General features: G+C 45.6%; 1 protein-coding gene across 2 annotated transcripts in view; it reads left to right on the top strand.

The window, feature by feature from the left end:
• Nucleotides 1–24630, top strand: part of BMT2 (base methyltransferase of 25S rRNA 2 homolog) — a 34986-nt gene extending 10356 nt beyond the window's left edge. For both annotated transcript variants that reach the window (XM_061562853.1, XM_061562855.1), the window contains exons 3-7: nucleotides 11325–11471; nucleotides 12306–12488; nucleotides 16391–16514; nucleotides 20307–20638; nucleotides 21715–24630. In XM_061562853.1, coding sequence (XP_061418837.1) covers nucleotides 11325–11471; nucleotides 12306–12488; nucleotides 16391–16514; nucleotides 20307–20638; nucleotides 21715–22057 — 1129 coding nt within the window. In that variant the 3' untranslated portion in view covers nucleotides 22058–24630. The remainder of the gene's footprint in view (nucleotides 1–11324; nucleotides 11472–12305; nucleotides 12489–16390; nucleotides 16515–20306; nucleotides 20639–21714) is intronic.
• Nucleotides 24631–26371: the final 1741 nt, after the last annotated feature.

Raw genomic sequence — 26371 nt, 5'->3', positions numbered from 1 at the left:
AATGACGGGAAGGGCAGCGTTCATCATATTCATCACAGATAAAGTTGGCCGTTTATATTATTTGAGTAATTTGCAGATAAGTTTTTGAGCATTGCATTTTTTTCCATAACAGTGTTTGTTTTTGGGTTAGATCACGTGAATATAAATGTGTCGTTAACCCGCCACTAACCCACCCGCCACAGGCAATTAGTAAGGTTTGTCACGTAAACAACACATTCCTGCGGAGGGAGCTGGTAGGAACGTTGGGTTGCTCGGTCAATGGCCAGGGTCAACGGCGGCGTGGTGTATTCCGCAAATATGGCCGACTGTGAGGGCGGGCACAAGCCGGCGTGAGTAGGTTAAACGTTGAGTTTTATAAGGGCACCACGGGGTGATCAGCCCCACCCCACCCAGCCCCACCCCTCCCACCCTCCACCCAGCCCCACCCGCCCCACCCAGCCCCTCCCCACCCTCCCCACCTAGCTTCTCCCCACTCTCCCCTCTCCACCCAGCCCCACTCCCATTTTTGGATGCACGACGGACAGACACAATAATCCCCTGTGGGCTGGTGTAACTAGGAGGTTCCTACCAGTAAAACGTGCCAATTAGTTACTACTACAGCACACTGCTGTGTTGGAGAGTCAACTCGCAAAATCTACAATTTGCGAACGACGTTTCACTGGTGATTACAATCGGCTTTATCGGGCGGTTTGTGCTAGGCTAGGTGCGCTTTGGGGCCACGTGAAGCAGACCTGGGGTCAACTTCATTTGTAATTTGTAATGCGTAATGAATTACAATAAAAATGTAATTGTAATTTCAGCTGATAGCGCTGCTGCAAATGTAATTATAATAGGCCTCAGGTGTGACATGAAGTGTCACAGGCTCTCTCGCAGAAGGTCATGAGATAGACCCACCCCCTCCCCCCGGTGTTATGGGTAACTGACAAATATGATTGTGCTCGCCACTGTCCCGACTTGTATTTTAGCTCGCATATAAACACACATATGCCCGTATGCACATACATTCTGATGTGTTACGGTTTGTGATGGAGTCTTGGCGCGGTTGTTGGCACACTGTGCTATGAACCCAGCGACCCATGTTTTTGAGTCCCAATTATGGATGGCATCAGCGGCGAATCATATCTTGACTGGTTCTGGTCATCCCCCCTCACCAACCCGCTCTGTCCAGCAGTGGCGATGCGATGGAGATGCGTTACGACGACCCCATCGTAAGTCGAAAATATCGTAAGTCGAAGATGGCCTAGCCTACCCAGGAGTCTTAAAGAATGGTGATAATTTAGCTAAACAGAGACATTTATCGTGGTAACCTTAAAATGAAATCGCTAAAGCTACGTATCATACATGCATTGAACGTATCGTAACGTATCATATTGTACTGTACTCGCCAAGATTCTGTCCGTCGTCTGCATACTTGAACGATGTTAGGTTGTTGATGGCAATTTTGTCATATCGCCATCGTAGGATCGAAATATCGTAAGTCGGACCATCGTAACTCGGGGACTACCTGTATAGTCAAACAACCCCCATGACTGACATGGTGTGGGAGAGGCTTTCATCCAGTGGCGGATTGAGAAAGGGCTGTGAATGTGACTGGTTTGCTCCTTTCGTATCTAGGGATGAATTTTAACGATTTGGGAGTGGAAATTTAATTGAAGAATCAATTATTTTTTGTCTTGTTTTTGCTGCATTGTTTATTTTTTTTAGCGTGTGTACAGTTCTGTTCACTTCATCAGTCTAAATGTAACATTAGGGTGAAACCTTAAATAGCAGTAAGTAATTGAGTCTAGCTGGGCAAGATGCAATGAATGTATCGTGAGAGTAGGAATCGATTTTTAAATCGAGTCTTAAGCTCTTGTGCCTCAGTAAGCACATGCGATTGTGTGCGTGAGCATATAATATTGAACAATTATGCAAATTACGAGAAAATGTTATGTTTAGGATAATCCCATCAAGACATAGCTGGGCAATACAGATATAAGCAAGAAAGTTTAAACAAGACACACATTTATAGATTCTTTAACTGTGTCTCATCTCTGAATCGTGACACTTCATAAAATGTTGTGGATGGGTGAAGCCATTCGTTTCAAACGTGCATGATTACGGGGAGCGGTGGCATAGTGGTTAGCGCACTGAGCAAAGGTCTCTTGCCAACATGATCCCTGGCCGTGAACGACACCAGTGGCACACGTAATCTTGGCGCTGCCAATGTGTACTCCACATTCACATGAGCGTTTGGTGCCGTGTTTAAAGATAAGCACTGGGGCAACAAAGGCATGGTATTCGCAAAACTACCCCCTTCAAATGCCTTCGTACGTGCGCACGAACACTTGCGTAACTGACAGATGACTAGCATATATTGCTATATTGCAAAAAGAGTTTCTTTGTTATGTTGTACTGTAAGTTTATTTAGTTTAGTTAACCATTTGCCAATCCCTTGCAGGATGAAGGTTTATTCACACAGTCATTCACGAAGGCTTGACTGGCCGTACCTTAACATGCTGGGCAGTGCAGGTTGGTGAAAGGGTCAGTTGGAGGGCAGGAATGAATTGGATATCATTCGCCACTAATTTTAGCCTTGGTCAGGAATCCAACTCAGGTCGCCAGGTTCATAGCACACCGAGTATAATAACATAATAATAACATTGGTATTATTAGACGGGGAGTTTAATAGCCCTCCATTTAGGCAGAACGTTCCCAAATATATCTGAAGATTTTTTTTCCCACACTGTTCCTTTTTGGGAAAATTGGCCTCATTCCTATTATGTTTTTTATGTAATTTTGTTGTTTATTATGAGTAGCCTTGAAATTGATTAACCTTAGTTGTTTACCGTTTTTGGTCGTCTGTTTCACTGAGTCGCCGGGTACGTCCATTTTGACTGGCGGGGGCAAGACGCTTTCAGCGATGCATCGCCAGGCGTGTTAATGCTTGAGAAAAGTTTGCTTTTTTTGTCGAGCCGTTTTAAAATTTTCCAAGCGGCACGCATGATTGGCGAATCGAGAGGTTGAGTGATGGAAAAAGTTGTCAGCGATGCGCCACACATCTCTTGAAGATCGTTAGCGTTGCGGTCGGAATTATTATTCTGAATGTCAGTCGCCATCATTGTCGTCATCCTTTCAGCAGCAACTTAACTCCAATTAACCTCCTCCCTACCGTCTCCCAAAATTAATGGCACCTAACTTTTGTGAATGGTACACAGTTTTGATTGCCATTAACATTTTTAATGGGGGTAATTTCTTATCCATGTGCACGACGATGGGGGGGTTGAATAATTTTAGAAAGTAGTAAATACCATAAGCACAGCTTAGTAGGGATCTTCATGTTCCTGGAATTATTGTAGTTTTACGATTTTAATAACAATGAGGTGGGTGCTTGTGATTAAGAATTAAACAGGAATGCACATTAAACCGTCGTTGTAATGCTTCAACACAACCATTATTTCATGTCTTGACAGCGCACTTTTAAAAGACGCTAAACTTGGTTGCATGATATGGAAACGCCAACTGCGGCGCTACGGGCATATCCTTGGTTTGACCCCAGAGCTAGAGAATCACTTTGACCATTACGTGTTGAGACTTATGAGGGTAGGAAGGCAGCTCGCTCGGGGGCTTGCCAGCAGCGGTGCTTTCGGGGTTGATGCTAAAGGGGTGGATGGTGCTACGTGCTTGCTACGCGTGCAAGGAATCGGGCACAGTTCGTCAAAGATTTGCCCTTTCAGTCCAGTGATTAACGCCTGTAATCGCCGTTGCATATCTTTTCTGCTGTAAAGCGAGTGTCAAATACCTAGCGACAAGGACAACCACCGCCTGTCACGGGTAAAAAATAAAAGTTGCAACTATATTTACGCAGCTGCCGCCAAATGAACTCCGCCGCCCGCGTAAATAAGAATATCGAATTTCTGAAGCCTGTTTTTATTTTGGATCGTATTCGGATACGAGTGGTTCCGCTCGACTCAGTCCGCCATTGGCAAACCTGGCGTTCACACTCAGCTGGCATTCACATTCTCTGCCCGTGCCTTTTAATGGAGAAATGTGGCGGGGATATTAATAGCGCGCCTTGGTCAAAGGAATTGTCAGCGTTATTAATCACTGTGAGTTCGCTAATGGACTCTAATTAGCTCCTGGAGCAAGCTCGTTAACAGTATAATTGGCTTGGGAGAAGCTCTTCTGGCTGTTTTAAAATTGGTGTTAAAAAGCGCGCTGCGCTGGCAAGAAAATTAGCCTGTGGTTAATATATTATTTCTGTCGTTCTGATCAAGTGGTCTTTGCTTTAAAAAGTTATGTTACATCAAATAGATTTGCTGGGTGTTTTTTGTACAGTACGCATACTCATTGATGTTTTTATTGGTAAATAGCAGTGTATGGTGGTTAAAACGTAACAAATAGGACTCATGTCCCCCCTATTACAATTCATTACACTGCGTATGTACAAAGACAAAATCCTCCATATAGCCTTTATGAGGCTATCGGGGCAAGTGTTGTTAGCGAGCACCTATGAAGGTTAGTATTGCACACGAAGGGGGTGTGTGGCCAACACCACGATCCCAGCTGCCTTTGTCTCCCCAGGGCTGATATTTACACACTGCACCAGGTACTCTTTGAAGGACCTGGTTCAGATATTCAACACTGATGTTGGCTGTGAGCGGGAATCAAACTCGGGTCACTGGGTTCCTACCGAAGTGTGATAACTGCTGCACTACTGCTCCAGACACACACACACGCAACATGAAAACTCACCCATGTTTTGATTTTAGATGTAATTTGTTAGGACTACCATTCACAGAATATGCTATTTAAACATTTGCACAGGTCTTGGAATATTTCACATTAATTTGCCTTTGTGTGATTCATTCTAAAATTATCTCAACTGTTTTCGCTGAGTTCTGTGCAAAAGCCAGTCCAAGTTTTTGGTTGACATTGTGATCTTATTTTATGCTAGAACAAAAAAACAAGATAGTGTTACTTCATCATGAAAGTGCTAGTGTAGTTCCCGTCCAATCACAACATCCCCCGCTGTTTTCAGCAGTCGGTAGGAGTCTATTAAGCGTATCCTGCACTTTAATCTGAAACAGCAGCAGCAACAGCAGCCTAAATCTAACTACGTAGAGAGGATGATGGCTTTGTGTGGTACCCAGCTCGTTAGCAGTAAAAGTCCATTGATGCACACCAGGCTCAGTAAGCGGCGTCTTGGCACAGCTTCATGTGTTTCTGCATAAGAAAGTTGAAATAAAGTTTAGGGGGGTCTCTCTTTTTACAGATGTGTGGGTGGAAAGACCCTCCTCGGTTGCGCAACGCAGCTTAGCCCTATTAGAGCTTTCCCCGAGCCGGGGAGAATAGGCTTACACGGTGACCTTTTTAGCCGCGGCCAGACCATGTGAAAAATAATGACTCCTTTGAAATAGCGAGCTTGCTTTTTCGCCAAACCCCCCCGCCTCCCCCACCCACATTTGTCTGCCCTTCACTTAATTTGTTTATTTTCTAATGAGTTAATTTGTGTATCACCTGCTAGCTTGCATAGGCTGTTAAAATAACATGTTAGCTGCTCAGCGGGGCTTGCTCTAGCAGGTCACAAGGACACCACTACCGTTTTGGATGCATAAGTCATCCAAGTACAATGGTATCTCAAGGCGTTATTCTCTTACGCGAGCTTTCATTTAGTTTCCGTGTGTGCGCGAGGGGGGGGGGGGGGTTGCGAGATGGATGGCTTAACACCAGCTTAGTGTCCCTTGCAAAAGAAAAGGTGGTAGACTTTTGCTAATAAATTACCCTCTAAAGTTTAGGCAGAATTGGTTGGAGCAATAAAAAAAAACAGCACCAGACTTGAACCCTTACCTCTTCCTCCACACGTGGGGTGATTTTCTCAACCAGTGCCATGGCTGCCAGCTATCTCAGTACCAACCCATACCTGCCCACGTGTCTGATTCGCTCACTGACAGTTCATCCCAGATCATGGTGGCCCCAACAAACTTTAGACTTAAGCACCGCGCACAAAAATCCCCACGGACAGCATAGGTGGGATCCAGTTGACTTAATGTGAAGAGCAGAAAGTGCGTCCATTGTTATTACTATTGTTATTAACACATGTTTTACACTGTGGCTGAGTAAGCAACTGAATCTGAGAGAGGCAGTGGGGGAGGGTTGAATTCGTATCGTTTACGCGTTGAACGAAGCCACTTCGTGTTCTGTCTCCTTGACTACTTACAGCTCTTGCCATGCAGCAGGCATGCAGTAAATTTCTCACTTTTTTGCGTCCAATTTTCAAATTGCATCCCGATTTACGCAATCTGTGCCCATGTCATGAAAAGGAGAATCCATTTGGAACTCTCACGGAGCAGTGCAGTCCTTCACGTTAGAGAATGGCCCACGGAGGCAAATCTCACAGAGCTCTCGTTGAGATCCCCGTAAGTGTCCCCTGCTTCACACAGTAGAAGGCAGCATTTTACCACCCACTTTGCCATCCAGAGAAATGTTCATCACATGACAGGAAAATATATTTTTTTAATTCTCAAAGCTGGAAAATTGTCCACTTATTCACAGCCGGCTACCTGGATTTGAACCCAGGTCTCAGCGGTACCAGCTCAGCGCTCTCACCTCTGAGCCACCTCATTTTCCATACTTTACAGCTTCAGCCCTTCACCCCGTGGTGACCAATCACCCCCCCCACCACCCCCTCTGGCATGACATAATTTAGCACCCTCCACCCCCCACTTGTATAAGTAGCAGTGCTGCCCATGCCCAGACCCTGCCAAGACCTTGCCCTGACCCCACGTGGCCTCCAGACGGTCAAGCAAACAGTGGCGGGTGCATTTTCTCGTGGCCGCACAGCGCACTGTCTGTGTTGCGGACGCACCCTGGGTGAACGGGGGGGGGGGGGTGGCTAGATGTTAACTACCTCGCCTGGTGTACACGATGTGTGAGTTTGAAACCGTCCCTTGACGCCTGTTGTTTATTTGGAGTTTGCATGTTCTCCCCTTGGTTACGTGGATTTTTACTTTTGTTGTCCATCCTGTATATGTGTCCAACTTTTTTTCTTCCGTCTACGTTGGTCACTTTTTGGGTCCAAGCGGGGTACACCACAGTAAGTCAATTGCCCGGTTGCGTGTGGTGGAGTAAAGTGTGGCTACTCCCATCGATTCCAAGACGCCTCGCCAGCGTAATAGTCGGTCAAATACGAGGGGCTGTCTCGAGCTCCCTCTGGTGGGGTGGAGGGGGGTGAGCCCCTTCCGCCAGCAGTGGCGTGAGCGAGCAACTGCCGGGGCTGCTCCTCTACTTTAGAAGATTGCTGTAAGCCGGTTTGGTCACCATTGTTACCTCGTGAGCTACAGAAACATTGTCGTTCCATGTCTTAAGGAGCGTCATGAGCAAAAGAGAGTGTTGATTTTTGGTATACGGGCGTGGACACACCGCATGCTATTTAGAACAAACACCATCGCGCGGGCGATAACATGGGGGAAAGTAACGTTGAGGCAAGGCAATAGCTGTAGCGAAGTCGGTTTTTTGGCAGTAATATGAGTGGTAGGGGTGTTTTTTGGCATTAATCAAACGATTTGATGGAGCCAACTCTGGGATAATTGCATCTCAGCGGTTGTGCAGAACACAGAGTGCTCATCGCATTGACTCACTTATACTTTCTTTCCGGACGGATCGCCGGGGGTACATTTTAAAGTGTAACAAAAACCCTCAAATTATAAAATGGCTTGCTGTTAAAAGATTACGAAGATTTATTTATGCATTTTTTTTCACGTGTGCCCGTAGATTGACACAATCTCGTGCGCTAGGCGAATACCAAGTTGAAGCAAGAGCGTGCATTTAGTGCTTCGTTACTCAAGGAGTAAAATGCTCTTGCCCAAACATGCGCAGCCATCATTAAGTGAAAATGTCCACCCAGGGAGATTTTGTATGCACGGCAGCAGCTGTGGAGTTGTTAAAAGGGACACTCACATGTCGGAGAGGGGTTTCATCTTAAAATTACATCCTTAATCGGTGCGTTTAAAGGAGCTTTGATTAGAAACGACATCGTTAGTCAATTAGCAGAATCTGAATATTTATTTATACTGGAGGAATCCGATAAGCTGTAAAGCTCTTTATCACAAATGGTCTGTAGGGGCGGGTAAGAATGTTACAACAAAGCAATCTTTTTTGGTCTTTCGGTAAAGTCACGTAGAAGGGAAGTAATAAAATAATAAAAATAAAACATAATAAAATAATTCTCACGACGTTTCGGCCACGTAGAAGGGAAATAATAAAATAATAAAAATAAAACATAATAAAATAATTCTCACGACGTTTCGGCCACAACGCAAGCAGCCGTCCTCAGGTGAAGAACATGTCTGTCGATAAGAGTCTTATCGACAGACATGTTTTCACCTGAGGACGGCTGCTTGCGTTGTGGCCGAAACGTCGTGAGAATTATTTTATTATGTTTTATTTTTATTATTTTATTATTTCCCTTCTACGTGACTTTACCGAAAGAACCAAGAAGATGAATCCCTGCAGTCACGAAAGCTTTAAATCGAAACAAAGCAATCGTGAAGGACTTCTGAACATGCAGTCCACGGTGATGCTGGGGGTGCGTGTGTGGGGGTGGGTGGGTGAGGAGCCGCTATTGACTGGATCATGTTGAAATATTTTCTGCAGAATTGACTCTGTTACAGCTGCACTTGAGTCCTAGGCCTCCTTTCCTGACTCCAACCCAGCACAAGGCCAGCATGAAGCACGACCAAAACAAACCCCCCCGCCCACCTCCTACGCATTTCCCATGAATATGCTAAATTCCTCTTGATATGCACATTCTTTTGTTAAGGCTCTCTTCTTCTTCCACCTCCAACTCAGCTTATATATAAGCTCCTAGCTTGGCAGTGTCTCATTCTTCACCTGAAGATGGCTGCTTGCGTTGTAGCCGAAACGTCGTGAGAATTATTTTATTATGTTTTATTTTTATTATTTTATTGCTTCCCTTCTACGTGACTTTACCGAAAAAACCAAGAAGATGAATCCCTGCAGTCACGAAAGCTTTAAATCGAAACAAAACAAACCCCCTCACAACACCGACACAGTGTGGTGGGGAGGCCTTCGTCCACCAGTGGAATGACAAAGGGGCTGTAATGTTAACATTGGCACATTTGGCAATGAACAATAGGATGAATTTGGTGGGTGGCTGCTCTTGCCTGCAGACAATTGCGGATAGTGAGAAGAATCTTTGCGTCGCGAATGGGAGTTTCTGCAGATTAATTGGTGGCATGAGCAACTGGAGTGGCGGGTATTAGGGCCTCAGATAGCAGAAATTGTACTGTTGCTGTGTAAGACGGATTCATATTACAGGACAAGGCTTAAACTTCACAGCCAATCCCACAATGAAGTTGCGAGAGGCAGTGAGTTTCACGTGACAACCTATTTTATGTATAACCATAAATGCGGCAGGTTTAATGTGCACCTGGTTACGTGACCTCTCGTACAGAGTTACGGATTACTATGCATGGATAATCTTGCACGTGATAGCCAAGTTGTGTACAGGAACTTTAAAAGTGCTGCGTCGGAGATATGGCGTGCACTTCGGTTCCAATGCCTTGGAGCTGGAGGAGACGGATGGTCCCCCTTGTAGTCTCATTATTACCTTGAGACAAAGAGAGAAAACTTCTTCCAGTAAAAACCCCCATCTCTTGTTTTTTTCACGGCCACTTATAATTATCCCTAAATAAAATCCGGATGTAGCTATAGACGTATTTGATTAATAAAAAAAGATGAATCCGACTCCATGCCAATAACAATTGGCCCTGGAGGCTTCACATGTTCTTTAGCCAAATTCTAATTGTATCTTGTTTACACCGTTTGCTTGTTTTGCGGTTTACGGAGGGAGAGAGAGGGAGGCCAAGTTCGTTATGCAAGGAGCTGCCAGAGTTCACTCAAAATGTTTTCCATCAAAGCAATATTCGTTTTGCTGTAAACTTTTCTTGAAAAGCCTTCGTTTGACTGCGTGGTGTGCTTCCCCAGTGAGGAGGCATTTTGACAGCCCTCCACCCCTTTGAGCAAAAGGGCTCACAGCGGTGTCGCGGCTTGCTATGTCATGGGCTCCCCGAGTCCGATAGATGATGAGCAAACTGAATCGTGATTTCATTTACGTGGCTTTTTTACAGTCCTTTCTGCTGCCATGTATTTGTCACGTACTTTTCCTTCTTTGGCATAAGCCCAACTGCCATGAACGCACGGTTTACACACGCACTTTGGCATGAATGTAGTCGCCATGTTTTCTCGGCATGAAACTTTTTTCGCCCACCAGCTGCATGAACGGATGACGATTTGAAGCAGCGATTCAATTAAATTATCCAGTATATATTTGGCCTAATTTTAGCTGTACGTGCACACAATAAGCCCCCTTGTAAATATGGGAAGTATATACACACGGGAGCATGTAAATAATGGTCACCAATGGATATTTGCTGCACTGCCCTCTGCAACCCACTACGTAGCATCGCAAGAGCCTGTAGCAACCTGTTATTGCATTGCAGTCATCCATCCCAGCACTATTCAGGCTCAACCCCGTTTAGCTTCCAAGATCTGACGACATGGTGGCGCATGCCGGGTGATTCGGTCATGCGGATATATTTGGCGTTCTTAATTTATTGTTGTTTTTCCTGTCTCGGTCGTGCAGTTTTGTTCACTGCATTATCCCAAGTCTAACATGAACATTGCGTTTGCATATAACGTGCATGAATACGAATAAAATCGTTTTTACAAGCACGATTCGATGCATGTTTCGTGTGGGTAAGGACCTGATTATCATGTCCGGTGCTTGACTATACAGCATATATTGAATTACATTTTTTTATAATACATTTTAAAATAAGAATTTACAGACCTTTGTCATTTAATTTCACAATGAAGTCCTCATGCCACGTTGGCTCTGTGGGTTGTTTGAACGTACTTCACCACATTGGTTACTGAGAGTTAAGAAGGTCCCGCTAGGACCGGTTCAGATGCCGCTCGCCACTAATGTTAGCCGTGCACAGGAATCGAACCCAAAGTGCCGGGTTCGTAATGTAGTTTTCTAACCACTGTGAACAGCTCCCTCAAATAGCATTTAAGATCATCTCCATCTGTCTTTGAAAACGTTATATGTCAATTATAATAACATTTTCAGTGTTCATCCATTTCAGATAATGTTGATGTTTTTTTTCTTCTAATGTCCAAGCGGCGAGGAATGTTACGAGATGGGCCTTCGGATCTTACCGGCACTGCTGGTGCCGTGTCGTTGCTTTGCCCCCCTCGCTGACGACGTCTGTAAACACGTGAGCGTTGTGTGTGTTTGTGTGCGTGGTTTTGTCCTGCAGCGTTTGTCTGGAATACTTTCTGAGCGGCGGGATGGAGAGGGCCCTGGCGAAGGATGAGCGGCGGAGGCAGGTCACGAGCTGCGGTGGAGGAGAAGGCACAGCTACTCGGGTCGCCTACAGCCCCAGGCACATCTCCAGTGCGAGGACGTACGTTTGAGAGCTCCACGTCACCGTCACCCAGATATCCCGATCCCTCCACTAGCTCCCAACGCTATCCCTGGATCAATTTCTAAAATCGCATCCATGGTTTTCAAGACCCTCCGTAGACTATCGCCCCCTGCTTACCTCTCCCTTCTCATCTGACGATTCTCCCTGCCACACACAAGCTATGCTCCGACAACCAATACTTTCTGCTGAAGCTCCCGGTCAACATTTGCTCAATCTACATAGTCTTGAACTTTCTTTCCCCGGCCATCTGTACTGCTTCTCCTCTTGAAATAAAATCGCTGGCTTTTTCTCTCTTGAAATGAGCGGGGCACATTTACACCGCTTTTCAATCCAAACTCTGTTGTACTTATTGAGTTCGCCCCCCTGCTAATTAAAGCTCGCACCGTCTCCAGCTGGCGACGGTCACCAAGAGCTGGGAGCTATGTGAGCTGGCAGATAACATCAAGTTACGTGAAAGATGTCGAGGGAGCCACTCTGTCGTGGGAACTAAACACGACGCTCCTCGTGTATGTGCATAAACTTACAACACAGAGCGTTCACATTGCAGGGTGGCCTGGGGAGCTGATGGGGGAGATATTTTAAATTGTGCTGCGGTAAAGCAACATGATATTAGTATATCGATTTCACTCTCAGGGCTCAACCACGAATAAGATGGATTGCAGCTTAGCGCGGGTTGTAGCGGCACCAGAGGCATTGACGACGGCGTGCAGTGGCCTGTATCCAGCAGTGGATAAATGCCGGAAGGTGGAAAATGAGGCGACCGCTGAGAGGGATGTTGTTGTGCCCTTGTTGACCGTGACATTCTCACCGCAGTGTTGACGCGGAGGCCAAGCCACCTTGGTGGGGGGGCGATGGCGGCTCGTGCGGGACGTCCAATGGCGGCGGGATGGGGGGCAGCGTGTCCGAGCGATGGCGTCCGTCGGACAGAGGAGCGAGCGGCGCGTTCTCCCCGTACGGTAGCCCGCTCGAGGCTTCTCTTCAGCCGCCTCGACGCCAGTGAGTCTGCAGCCACCTGCCTGTCCCCTGTGCTTGACACCCTTTCCCGATTCAAGACGTCTCTCAGGTTGCAGTGTGGGTGTCCCGTTCACCGCCGAATCTCGGAACGCGCAAGCGGTTCGTGTGAATTTTATTTAGCGAGGCGGAGTGCCATTGTTTTGTAGCGACACGACCTCACGCTATAATAGCTGGCGCCAAACTGCCACACGCTCTCCCGCATGGCCTTGTGGGAGCCTTGCCACGTCTTCCGACCTGAAGACGTACCGATAAAAATGACATACACCTACGTCATTGGAACTCAATTGGAAGAAAAACTGATGACGTATATGTACATTGTTACTAGAAGCAACGCCATTAGCACCAGTAACATCTAATAAACATCGTTGCCACCTTCATAATCAGCTACATCAGCATCACCATCAGTCTTCTTTAGCAACAGCATTATCGATCATCAACATCAGTAACTTCATCATAGCATCATTATCATCATCGTCAGCAGCAGCAACAACATTCACTTTAGGAGTATCCTCATCAGTGTCTGCCTTTGAACAATCAGGAGCATCTGCATTGTCATAGTCCTCATCATAATCGTGTATAACCAGGTGAGAGCCCCTTGAGACTAAAAGTTCATAGTTGAAGGGAGATCTGTATTAAACAAGGACATGAGTGACATTTTACGTCCACAGAGGGATACAAAACACAATTACAAAAAACTAAAACAGCAGGAGGGAGGTCTGGGAAAAGTTAGCTACATGGAGAATAAATTGGTTTGACTTGAAATAACATACTTTATTTATGTAATGAGGAGAGAGCCTTATCATTGTGTTGCATTCATCCACGTTATTTAGGGACACTTATTGTTTAACAAGACATTTGTTTGGCATGTTGTTGATGTGGTCGTTGTGTTGTAAGTTTGTACTCCCCATTAAATGCGCACCTTATCAACTTAATGCTGAAACACGTTGTTTACACAAACGGGAGCCAAACACTGCTTAGTATTTTTTTTTAGGTTGGCTGCTTCGAGCATTAAAATAATGACCTACCATTATTTCAGAATCTAGCTATTGAAAGAAAAAATGGTAATGCATTTGTTAGTCTTGCCAGGCATTCATGTTATGCTCTTTTAAGAATAACCCGAAGAGAACGTTAAATTCATTGTTTCTCTTGGGTTGGTCCGCAGTATATCTGTATACACGTTTGAGAAAGTTAACATTTACAATATACACGTTGTCTAGACGGATTAATTGAGATTAGTTTGTTGCTATGAATGTCCAAACGATAAGCCACTGTTGAGCTATCATTTGTGGCCAGGTCGCTTTTGAAAAATAAGTTGATACCTCAGTGAGCTTTGTGTGCTAGGATGGGGATGATTTAGTTGTATTTGTGTGTGTTTTAGGGTGATTTGTTTACCTTTCTTGTACTTTGCACTACTATTGTGTTGTTGTATTGTTTGTTGTTGTAACGTTCTTACCTGCCTCGACTGGACATCTGTGAAAAAGAGCTTCATAGCTCATCAAATTCCTCCAATATAAATAAATATTCTGATGTCAGAAATTACTCCACGCATGCGCGAGCAGTCAGAAACCTTTGAGATATTGCACGGAAGCCTCCTCTGTAATAATCTGACATTATTAACTGTTAGTCTTACATAATCTGGTTAAAAATAAAGGCCATTTGTTATTTTTGTTTTAACACTTTGCATATTGGCTATGAACAGGTTGTACAATTGTGTCCTTTCGTGTTGTATTTTTCAAGGGGAACAATCTCTAATAAGGGGGAGCGTTGTCGAAGTGGTTAGTAGTGCACCAGACTACAAAACTGGTCACCCAAGTTAGCTTAACGGCGACGACTCACATAATTGGCGGGTGATATCTGAACCAGTCTTGGTCTTCCCTTGCAGCAGTCTGCACTGACCCACCGTGGTGCAGTTTGGTGAAACAGCCTCCACGACCCGGTCTTCATCCAGCCGGAGATTGGCAATTGAGCTGGAATATGCTTTGTTAGTATACAAGCTCTGCATATGTACCATGGGTGTGGATGGAGTGCCTGAATGCGTGATAAAGAGTGCAGTAAGCTCACTGCCCACGTCTTGGCTTCCAAAGGTTAATGTCTTAATGCATATTACCAAAAATGTATATTCTCGAAAATATTCAGGAATACTTTTTTAACTTCATTAATTAAAAGTCGTTTATGGAATCTGTTATCGATTTCGTAAACATTTTAGTAACCTCGCGCCTTGCTCAAACGTGAATAGTTATGTGACAACCCATTGCATACAACGCATATATTTAATAAAACGTGTAGCCCCTTTGTTAATCCACTGCTGGATGAAGGCCTCGCCACGCCTTGTCGGAATTGGGGATTTTTTTTAGCATACTCCACCTTTCTGATCAGTACGTGTTGGCGAAAGTTGGTAAAACCGATAGTTGTGTTTTTATTGTTTTTGAATGCAATTCTTGACAATGACAAAACACCTCACATTAATAACCATTCGCTCAAGTACAGCTATTGCGCGAGGAGGTCAGGACAAATTTGCCGAGAAAATGCAGCCGCACTTTAGACGTGCCTCGTTACGAAGACAATCATACAAGCAGATAAATAAATAATGTTACAAATAAATTAATCTCTTATTTTAATTTGGACCGCTTATCAAATGGACCATAAATAATGTGTTGTGTGTCCTCTCGCCCCACTTTATTCCTGGAGGCTTGCCTTGTATTTGCACACCATATTAAAATGGTAATGAGGCATTTAGTGCAAGGCCAGGATAGCGGGGCTGTATCTGCGCCCTTGCTAATATAATTTTGTAACATGCATGTATATATATTTAGACCGTGGTCACGTCACGAGTGTGCGCGTTGGGCGAAAATGAAAAAAGGCCAAAAAATTACAGCGTCTTTAAAATAATTGAAATGAACGCGTGCGTGCACGTTAGCTGCCCCGTGGGAAGGGTATTTCGGAATTGGTGCGGAATTAGCGGCGTGCGCGTTCCACGCCGCGCAGTTTTTGAAGTCAAGAGGTCCGGGGGCTCCGCGCCACCGGCACGGATGTCAGATACAACGGTAATCAAGCGAAAGACACGGCGAAACGTCGCTGTGCACGAGACCTTTTGTGTAGTGGCGCTAACCTCGCACGCATCGCCGCGTGATTGACGTGACCTGCGTTCACCCACCGCGTCAAGACCGTCAGCGCTCCCAACGCGTTTCTGTTTGTGAGTCATGAATCGCGCTGATTAAAAGCAAGTATTTTAATTATTCAAAACAGGGGCATTCACCAATTTTTTTTTTGCGTTGTTGCTTTTTGAGTGTTTTATTTGTGTCGCTGTATTATTCACGCTTCTGGTTTTGTAGGTAGGGTTTTTTTAATCTGTGTTTTTAAAATTAACCTGGCAATATAAATGTTTATTGTATCTGTAACACCTCTCCTTCCTATGCCCTCGATATAATCAAAATTGACTATTTGCTTTGCCCATTGGAGCAACTCTTGAGTTGAAGTTAAACAGTGCAACGTTTGTGCTATAGTTTTTGTTCTTATTCAGCCACTTTGTCAATCCACTGCTAGATGAGGGCCCCTCCCCATGCTATACAGGTCACGTGAGAGTTATTCACTTAGCAGGGTTGATTCTGGATAGTGCTTAGAAGTGTGATCACCATCCCACAACAGGTTGTCTTCGGCTGTTACTTAACAATAACAACAGGTTCTTATAGGGACGATACGTGGTAGAAAGCAGAGGGCAGTGCAGCACATTTTCTTCTTGTATTATTGTACATTGTCCGTATTTTAGTTTCACCTGGGCCCACCCCCATTGGCATGGATAATCGAGAGTTGACTGCAGTAGTGAGCAGCACGCGGCAAACGAGGGGGGGAGGTAAAGCTGAGGTTGGGGCGCTGCTGTTTTGCAGGCCGGGCGGTGGCGCAGCGCACACGGGAAAGATCCGACTCCTGGACGTTGGGAGCTGCTTCAACCCCTTCCTGTGCTTCGACGAGTTCCAGGCTCTGGGCATCGACATCATTCCAGCCGTGGATGTACGTGCGCTGTCCCCCACGGCTGTGTCTTGCGCGCTTACCGAGCAGGGGGACCATCGGGTGAAGCTTTAAATTCTGTCGCCTCGAGTATTAAGTGTCACGGGTTAAATTCAAAGTTGAGTGCGTCCGGTCACCGGTTGTTTTTCAGGTAGTTGTGAGCGTGCAGTCAGTGTGCAAGCATTAGTGCGGTAAAGGTGAGCTGTTATGTTTTTTCCGCATTGTTACTGTTGAACAGTAAGGTGTGTCTTTGTGTTAATTTCTGACCTATCGTCAAAGGTTCTATTCGGCCCTCGGGAAGGAAGAGTTTCTTCACCTGAGTAAACCCTACCGTAACCGTACCTTAACCCTGTACGGAACATTATCATAATCGCAACTCTCAAACCTACCATAACCACATCCCCTATCCTCACATGACCTTCACACACCACTTGCTGTTGGTCACCTATTATAGTTTTTTCTGCAGCGCTATTTTTAGGTGCAAATTATATTTTTTTGTTCTCTGCTGCACCGAGTGTCCAGGTGCGGTGACGATGCGGTATATTATTCTCTTTTGATGCTCACGCGAGGTGATGGGCACGCTACCCTGGCGCTTCACCAGCTGTGAATTTGTGCAGTCTCACCACTCCATAAACAAAAAAACTAAACCATGAAACTATTTAAATTTTACCAGGAAAGGCCCACTGAGCTATATAGCTGTTTTTTAGAAGTGACCTGGCCTCAAACGATAGCTCAACGAAGTGGCTTATTGTGTGGAAATGTATACCAGCCAAATACTCTTAAACGCTTGTTCGTTCTAAATGTGGAGAGAAAAAATTGGAGGACCCAGAGAAAAATCCACTCGACCACGGAGAGAACATGCAAACTCCAAATATACATGCGGCCAGGGTTGGGATTGAACTCACAACCTCCTGCATACCAGGCAAGGTAGTTAACATCTCGCTACTGTGGCGCACAAAAATAAAAGCCATCCCCCGTGCAGCCTACCATAGCCTCTTGGGTCAAATGGTGTTCGCGAACACCTAATTAAGGCCGGCACTGCACACAAGAGGTGGTGGTGTGACCAGAGCAATGCCCCGGACACCTTTGTCTGCCCAATACTGATGTTTGTAACACTGCATCAGGTACTCATTGAAAGCTGAGACGACCTCGTTAAGACCCAGGGCTGAACCGGTTCAAATAATTACAGCTGATGTTAACCATACCTGGGAATCGAATTTAGGCTTGCTCGGTTCCAGGCGCAGTGTGATAATTACTATGGTACCGCTCCCCACACTCCATAAACAAACAAAGATAACAAAGATCCCTGTACAGCCTTTTGTGGTGGGTGTAACGGAGACTCAGTCGAGCTCTGGAGGCAACACGTATATTAACATTAACACAAAGGGGTAGCGGCCCCTTTACCCGGTTAGCTACGGTGGTAACCCACCGATCTAGTTAACCTAACACACGCCACGGGGTAACCACCCTACTCTCCCCCTCCTCTTCAGGCTTGGGCGTAGCGTCTTCACCGCAATTCTCGCTCCCGATCCCCACCGAGGATCGGTTTTTTATCCCCCTGTGCGGGGCTTCCTCCACCCTCGGCCACTTCTCTTTTCGGACTCACGCGTAGGTTCCTCCTCCAGCCCGGGGTCCCCTCAGCCCCCCCTCTGGGGGTCCTCGTGTGGGTCCCCCTTCTTGCCCCCTTTACCCCGGGGCTGGTACTGCATCCTGGCAGGACGTCGCGTGGCGTGCCTTGGCCAGGTAAGTTCCGCACACGGCGACATGCAACGATGCCTTAACAGACTGTTGGGGCGAGTGCTGTTAGTGAGCACCTATGAAGGCTGGCATGGCACACGAGGGAGTAGGTGGTCAGCGCCACACCCGTCCGCCTTTGGGAGACCTAGTGGGTATGTTTTTTACACACCGCATAAGGTACTCATTTGAGTCTGAGTCAACCTAGGGGAAACCCAGAACGATTTCAAAAATTCCATCACCGATGTTGGGAGTGGGAATCAATTTCGGGTCGCTGAGTTTGTAGCACAGCGCACGAACCGTTACACTACCTCTCCTCTTACTCCATAAACACGCACACACGCACGTGCACACGGTCTTGCATTGCCAAAGTTGTCCCTGGTCACTTAGTACACTGTGTGCTACATCGTTGCACGTCAAGTACTTTTGGGTTCACCGGGTTGTGGTTGACCAGCGGCAGACGTGCCACATGATGGAAGTTTGTCCTTTAGGACGTGGTAATAAAGTGGCACGGGGTGTTGTGTCCGCTCTGTCAACACGTTCCGTCACGCCGCCTTGCCGTTAAGAGCTTCTTGACGGTATCACTCGCCACCCCTGGAGCGGAAATGTTCGGTATCTCTTAGTTGAATGTCATTTATCATTTCTCAGTGGAAATGTGCCATTATCCTGTGTGCTTCAAAACATTTTTGACAAGTTTAAGGGGGAAGACTGTCACAGATTCTACTGACGGCACCATTGAATAGAGAACAAAACGCCCAATGCAGCGTGCATGCCTCTGTTATTTTTATGCGTTCGCTTAAACACACACATCAGCAAATCATTGTACGAAATTGCCTTTGCTTAACAAAGGGCTAAGTTCAGTCCATTGCAAGAAGAAGCCACCTCGAATCTCGGCTAGTTTGGTCAAGTTCTCCACACTGGACAGTGATATGCTCTTGAGCTTTTCTGTCAATGGAAGGTAATTGATGCCGAAACTAAATTTACAACGAAAGCTTCGTTTCACCTTCACCACAATGTCACTGCTACAGCTGTGTCCACAGTTGCCATCCATTCGCACGGGTGACGTATGGCAATCCCCCCACTCTTCGCTTTAGCCACAAACACCCACCGGCCGTGCACTCTCTTGAGCGTTCACTCCGTGTCTAATTGCGATGTGTACCATCGACTTGAAGTGGTGGTTGCTGAGCTCCAAGTTGCGAGCTTTCCAGATCAGGATGGGGAAGACTTTTATTTTAATTGTTTTGTTTCTCTGATTGTTCGTGCTTGATTTATTATCAGTTATGGCCAAATGTTTATGGCTCTTTTGTAAATCCACTGCTGAATGAGGGCCTCCCCACACCATGCTGGCTGTGAGGCATGAGCAATTGAAGTACAGGACGACGATATCTTTATCTCCTCTGCCCCCCGCCGCCCACAACGTAGCCTGCAGCCTGTAACACCCGTTTTGTGCATGGTGGTTGCTCATCCAAGCCTTCACCAGGCTCACTCATGCTTAGCTTCTGAGGTCTGAGAGGATCGGACTGCATCGTGTCCTTTCAGATATGCTTCTGCGGTCGTCTGGAACGCTCTTCCGATATTAGGAAGCCTACTGGAGCTATGCACTTTTAAATAATCGAGATTAAAAACAAATTTCTTTGGAACTGCTTTTTGTGTTTAATTTGTTATCCTTCGTCTGTACCTCCGATTAGCATGGTTTGCAACGTACGGTGCGAAAGAAGTTTAACATACATGTATTTGCTCATATGCAGCCTACAAATAATCAATATCTGTAATGAAGGTTTTTTGGTTATAACGCGTAAATATAAATGCATCTTTAAAACCGGCACCACCCGACACAGCCAATTAGTAAGGTTTGTCACGTAAACAGAACGTGCCAATTCGTTAATACTCCAAGCACACCGGTGTGCTGGAGAGTAAACCCACAACATTTACCATTTTAAGTCCGTGACGTGGCGATTACAACAACCAGCTTCATCAGACGATGGGCCAGATGTCGTTGAAGAAGAATTGACATACAAGTAGCGCGACGGTCCTTTCACCTGCGCCACGCTCTCTCCGCAGAGCGTCTTCCGCTGCGACTTCCTCAACCTGCAGTTGGACGCGCCGCTGCAGCTGGCGCCCGAGAGCCAGGACGCCTTCCTGCGGCAGCTGCCGGGCCCCGTGGTGCGCTCGCTGCCGCGCGAGCTCTTCCACACGGTCGTCTTCTCGCTGCTGCTCTCCTACTTCCCGTCGCCGTGCCAGCGCTGGCTCTGCTGCCAGACGGCCCACGGCCTGCTGGCGCCGGACGGCCTGCTGCTCATCGTCACGCCCGACTCGAGCCACGCGGGTCGCCACGCGGGCATGGTGCGCAGCTGGCGTCTGGCGATCGAGGCGCTGGGATTCAAGCGCTGGAGGTAGCCGCCCCCGCCAACGCCGCACGTCCGTTACCCTTTCGCGGCCTCGTGTTTTGTCCTCGCAGAGCGCCTCGTGTTAATCCACTGCTGGGTCAGGGCCTCCCCACGTCATAGTTTGGCCATGATGGTTATTTATTTTGTAGGTGGCAAACGTAGATGTGGTAGCATTGTACAGTATAATAAAGTATTTTACTGTATTGTCGTCCGTAGACGACGTTGCCCTGCAGCAACCTACATCACCTTATTTTTTTTTCATACATGCTAGTTGTCATTCCCATCACTATCCAGGCCCAAGCCGGCTTGGCTTATAAGACCTGACGAAACCAAACACATTCTGGGTAATTATAAATATATCTAATTGTATCGACGCATATACATTTAGGCGCAGAATGTGAATCTCTAAACATCCTTCGATTAGGCTAATAATGTCATGGTTAGGCATGATTTAACAACGGGAAACAAGTTTGACACGTAGGCTTTCGCGACCAATATCCATAATAAACAAACTCAATCATCAAACATTTTGAATATGACCACCTTTTATATATATTCACCGTCCTTAGGTCTTGCATGAGAAATATTCTTGCTGGAGGATTTTAACTCATGCAGTACGCAAACGGCTTGTTAACGCTTTGTGAGTGATCACGCTGTACGTGGTCTTGTGGGGACGTTGCCAAAGTGAGGTTTGGGTCATTTGCAGTGTTCACCCACTACCCTGCTCAATGCTGTTTGCTCACTGCAGTCATACATCGCCACCGTGGCACCCACGGTGGCGAAATGTTAACTACCTTCCTTGGTATGCAGGAGGTTTTGGGTTCGATCCCGACCCTGACGCCTGTTGTATATGTGGAACGTAGATTGTGAGAGATTAAAAGTACAATACAAAAGTTGACGTTGCTGCATTACCCCTAACGTGCTATGGTGCATTTCTTATTTCTGTGCAGAGATCTGCCATTGTGAACATGACATGAACAATGTGCAGCGATTTTTAAGCTCATCTAAAGTCCATAGCTCCTTCTTGAGATGTAATTTCCACTTCTCCCCCCCCCTCCCCCCCTTTGCCGTTGTCCTGACAGATACGTGAAGGCCTCGCACATGCACTTGATGGCCTTCAGGAAGGTCACCAACCAGCATTCGAGCGACCTGCTTAGCCACAACTACCCGGAGATGCTGTACATCCCGCAGGACTTCACGTGGGAGGACACGGAGCGCGGGGAGAACGGGGGCGGCGAAATGGGCCTTGGTGAACACCCCTCGGCGCGGTCGCTCTTTGAGGACAGGCTCTTGGCAGACGGCTTCTCCGAGCTCCCGGATCTGGCCGCTTTTCCGGCGAGCCTCAACGACTCGGACTCGGAGGAGAGCCAGGCGAGCTCGTTGCAGTTCCACGAAATGGATGATCCCATCCTGCTATTGGCCTGATGCGAGAGGAGGCGGGGTAGACGGGGGAGGTGGGTGCCTTCTCTGTTCATGCGCGCACCCCTCTCTCCCCTTGGTCATTGTGCTTTATACAGCTGCCTTCTTCCACCGCAGCAGAAAGAGTTATGGTGTTCTTCTTCCGATAGGAAGAAAGTTGTAAGAGTAGAGTGGAGCCGAAGAAGGTTTATGAGAGTTTTTCTTTTTGTAGCCAGTTTTCTAATATTTTTACACCGTTTGCTATTGTTTACCTTGCCTAAATATAGATGTTAGACTTGTTTTTGATGTTTTCACTTTATGTATGTTTTTTTGCTTATTTTCACATCTACGACGTGTCCTCTGGTTCTTTCATTATCTCTGCGTTTAGTTTTGCCGTGCGTGAAATCGGGGCAGGTTATAAAAATGCGCCACTTTTGTTTCCCTGCCAGCAATTTTGTTAGCCTTTAAACAAAGTAGAGGCAGCACTTTAAGTCTGCGAGTTGAGAGATGAAGCTGTGGGATGTTGTGGTGGCCAAAGTCTTAAAGATTCTGCAGGGTCACATTTGCAAACAAACAGAAGCTCCTGACAATGGTCGTTCCCTTCTGTCCACCCACCATGCTAAACATTTTGAAATTCAAAGCAATAAATATACAAATAAGAATTTTTACTGCAAAGCCCAGGAGATTTTTGAGAGCCTTTTTGTGTGTCGGTGCACTTTCAAGGTTCCCCTGCCCCCCTCTTTATACTTTATGGGTTTGTCGTTTGAAAGGTTTCTCTTTAAATTGCACAGTCCTCTGCTGGCAGCAGCCTCTTGCGATGGTGGTGCTTTCAGAGATGTACGTACGTCCCACTACAAGACGATGCTTTTGGTGTTCAACCTGCTGCTCGTTATGGAAATGAAGAACGCAGGTCACTGAAAGGCCCGCATTGCATTGATGCACAACGTATTTATTCGTTCCACACGGCCAATTCGGGCTGGCCGTCTGATGAACACAATCAACAAGCACTGAAATGAGGAAACGCCTGGCAGAGGTGAGAAACCTACAGCCGATAGTTTTCAAAATACCATTTTTAAGTGGAATATTTTTCAGCTATGGTGCGGCGCACGTGTGTTTTTTTCCAATTCAGCGTGCCGTACTCAATTAGGAAAATCCATATTGTGATGCTAGGTTTGTTTGTATACTAGGTATACTAGATTAGGGGGCAGCGTATTTTTTTATGCTGGGTTGGGCAAAGGAGATTTGCAGTATTTTTGGATTCACCTCGGCTCACATGAGATGACCTTCGTTGAGTGAGGACTGGGATGAAGAGGTGATTTTTAACAGCTCGCTCGTGTCCCCATTTACCCAGCAAATGCTAAACCAGTGCTCTTAATGTGCAATTAAGTAAATCATGTGTTGTGTAACCAGGTGACAAGCCATTGAAATGATCTCTTTTCTGTACAGAAGACCTGCTTGTAAACATGGTACTGAATAATTTAACAGTTTCCTTTTCAAAACATTTTTTTTAATTTGGACTGAGCTCTGGCGCCAAATACGCAATGGCCCATGACTCATTGGATTATCATCACATTTATATAACTGTCAATGCAAGTGTAGGAAAATTGTGTGCTGGAAGCCCAACTTAAAAATGAATGGGCCTGCATTTATGACAACAAGAAACGCCGCACTGCCCTTACAAAGGTACAGTTCACCAGGTCTCGTGCAGAACGGTAAATAAAACGATTATCTCCCATCTGGTTTCACAAGCGGACATCCAAATCCAGCTGTGCAAAGCTACATTACCTTTCTCTTCCATCTCACAGGTTTAGGTTTCGGCCAGGTTACCCCCCCCTCACCTTGGCATGTTTGGACCAATCACACATGGCTGCTGACACGATATTTCTTAGCTGGTCTAACAACTATTGCATCTGAAAGTAGCGTTCTGAGCTGCGGGTATTTTTCCATGATACATTGGGCGGGGGGGGGGGTGGGAGCGTTACGCACGATATTGAGATCTGTGCAGTATGCAACATGCTAAATGTGTTTCAAAAACACTATTTTCTTCATTTTGCACATTAAAGAGGGAGGGTGCATGCTTTACGACAGCTGCATACAACTGGCATTCTAATGATAGTCCAAATAGCCACACCGTGTTAATTGGGGAAACGGTGAAAAATTTGCACAGGTCATCTCGTTGTGTCCTTTGTCATTATTATTCTTAAAATAATTGTTGGGGGTGGGGGGGAATTAGTGATAACAGTCGTTTGTTCACTTCAGTATGCATAAACGTATCATTAAGAGTTAAAGGATTGGTTGTTAACATTGGTGAGAGCAATGTGTCATTATATGTTTAAGAGAAAAAATTGCAGCTAGATTTGCTTTTCATTTTCAAACCAAATGTGTATAAATTTGACATCTGTTCACATGTCAATGCTGATACAGTTTCGTGAAAAAAAAGGTGTTTTGTTAAGTTTGATAAGACCGGTAGGACCTCTGGCATATAAACATGTGCCACGGCTAAAAAAAAAACCGGCGTGTTAGAATAGAATTTAAATCTGTGTTACCTTGACATGACATTTGTTTTTTTTAGATGTTAAATAAAAGTGCCAAGTGTAAAAGAGGAAGTGCGCGTGGTTTATTTTTGAGATGCTTCTTATAAATCACTTGAATAAAACAACGCTCCTGAAAATTACGGGAGCGTGAATTTGTGCGTTTCTTATTTTTTTTAAGCCGTGGTTGGAGTGGTTCGCGTATTTTTGTTTGATGTGAACATCGCGACCCGAATTGAATTCACAGCAGCAGCAGCAGCTGCTAACTGGTATTGGGCCACTCCTTTTAATCAATCCACAAAAAACAAGCATGGTGAAGTATGGTCAAAAGTCAAAACGACGACCATGGCTGACGGCGCGGGGGTAGGTGGTTGATCCATCGGTCGATTGACAAAGAGCTCTAATTTTGTTATATTCACGAATTGTAGCACAGCACTTGTCCAAAGTAGCTTTTCGTAATTTTGTCCAACTCGGTTGAGAGAGTAATGCATACACCAGGTCTGCACGCCTGATTTTCCCATTTTAAATAAGTGCCTGGTTGGAAGGCAGCATGATCATTTTTCAGTAATTGCATTGCCATCAACTGGTGGAACGTGAAATAGCATCTACTATATTCTGCACAGACGATTACGAATTGGATTTCATTATGGCAACAAAGTGATGTGCGCCAAGCAGTCGTAGGGTGGTGACGTGGCCTCGTGGTTGCATATTCGTCGCTTGTTGCAAGAGGTACGTGGTTCGAATCCAGTGGCTGCCCTGGTTAGCACTGGGTGTTAATAAGCATGACAAAAAGACCCTGTGGCGTAATTCGGAAAAATAATTTTGTCATGTGCAGACGTGGCCCAAATTTGCTAAATTTGGGTACTTTTATGACGACCTGGAAATTACTCAATTAGAATGCACACTGCAATCAGAATCGGAATGTTTATTTATACTGTAGGAATCCGATGAGCTATGAAGCTCTTTCACACATGCTAAGCAATCGTCAACCCCCGACTGCCAAAACTTGGCAGGACCCTCCTGAAAGAAAAGAGCCCGGAGACTCGGGCTTTCCTGGGCAGACATTGTATTACTCCGACAATGAGCCAAGAATGTTTGTGTGTAACGCGAGTGACGTTACCACGTCATTAATATTCATGAGCGGGTGGATTTTTGCACTCAAGCGGAAGGTCGAGCGGAAATTAAAAAAAAATCGCTTTAAGTTTGACGTTTCTTTATTGAAAATGAATCTAATAAATAATTCTACGCAGCAACAAAGTGGATTTGGTGTCTTTATTTATTTCTTCAGCACTTGAGACCAAAGGTAAGTCTAATTGATGCTTCTACATGATGGTAAAATGGACATTTCTTGGTGATTTTCCAGATATTGTATCGAATTCCAATTTATTTCAACCCCAGCGACCGAAAGCAGAAGAGAATAAAGTATCCGCAGTGAATTTGAACAAATTGAAGGTCAAATTTCGATTTAAAGCTTTCGTGACTGCAGGGATTCATCTTCTTGGTTCTTTCGGTAAAGTCACGTAGAATGGAAACAATAAAAATAATAAAAATAAAACATAATAAAATAATTCTCACGACGTTTCGGCCACAACGCAAGCAGCCGTCATCAGGTGAAGACCAGGTCTGTCGGTGAGACAGCGTCTGAATGAAGGTCGGTTATTAACAGTGCTACAGTGACATGAAGTGAGGTGTTTGATGACAGTTTTGTGCAAGATTCACTGCCATTAAATTTACACAAGATACAATTATACTCTGCTCAATTTTTCGTAAATATTACAGCTTCCGTCCTAGGACGAGCAAAACAAGCTAA

Source organism: Lethenteron reissneri, chromosome 30 (genome assembly GCF_015708825.2).
Source record: "Lethenteron reissneri isolate LAM-NWPU_2019-01 chromosome 30, ASM1570882v1, whole genome shotgun sequence".
Taxonomy (NCBI): Eukaryota; Metazoa; Chordata; class Hyperoartia; order Petromyzontiformes; family Petromyzontidae; genus Lethenteron; species Lethenteron reissneri.
Note: the sequence above shows the minus strand (reverse complement) of the source record. Positions and strands in the feature narration are given on the sequence as shown.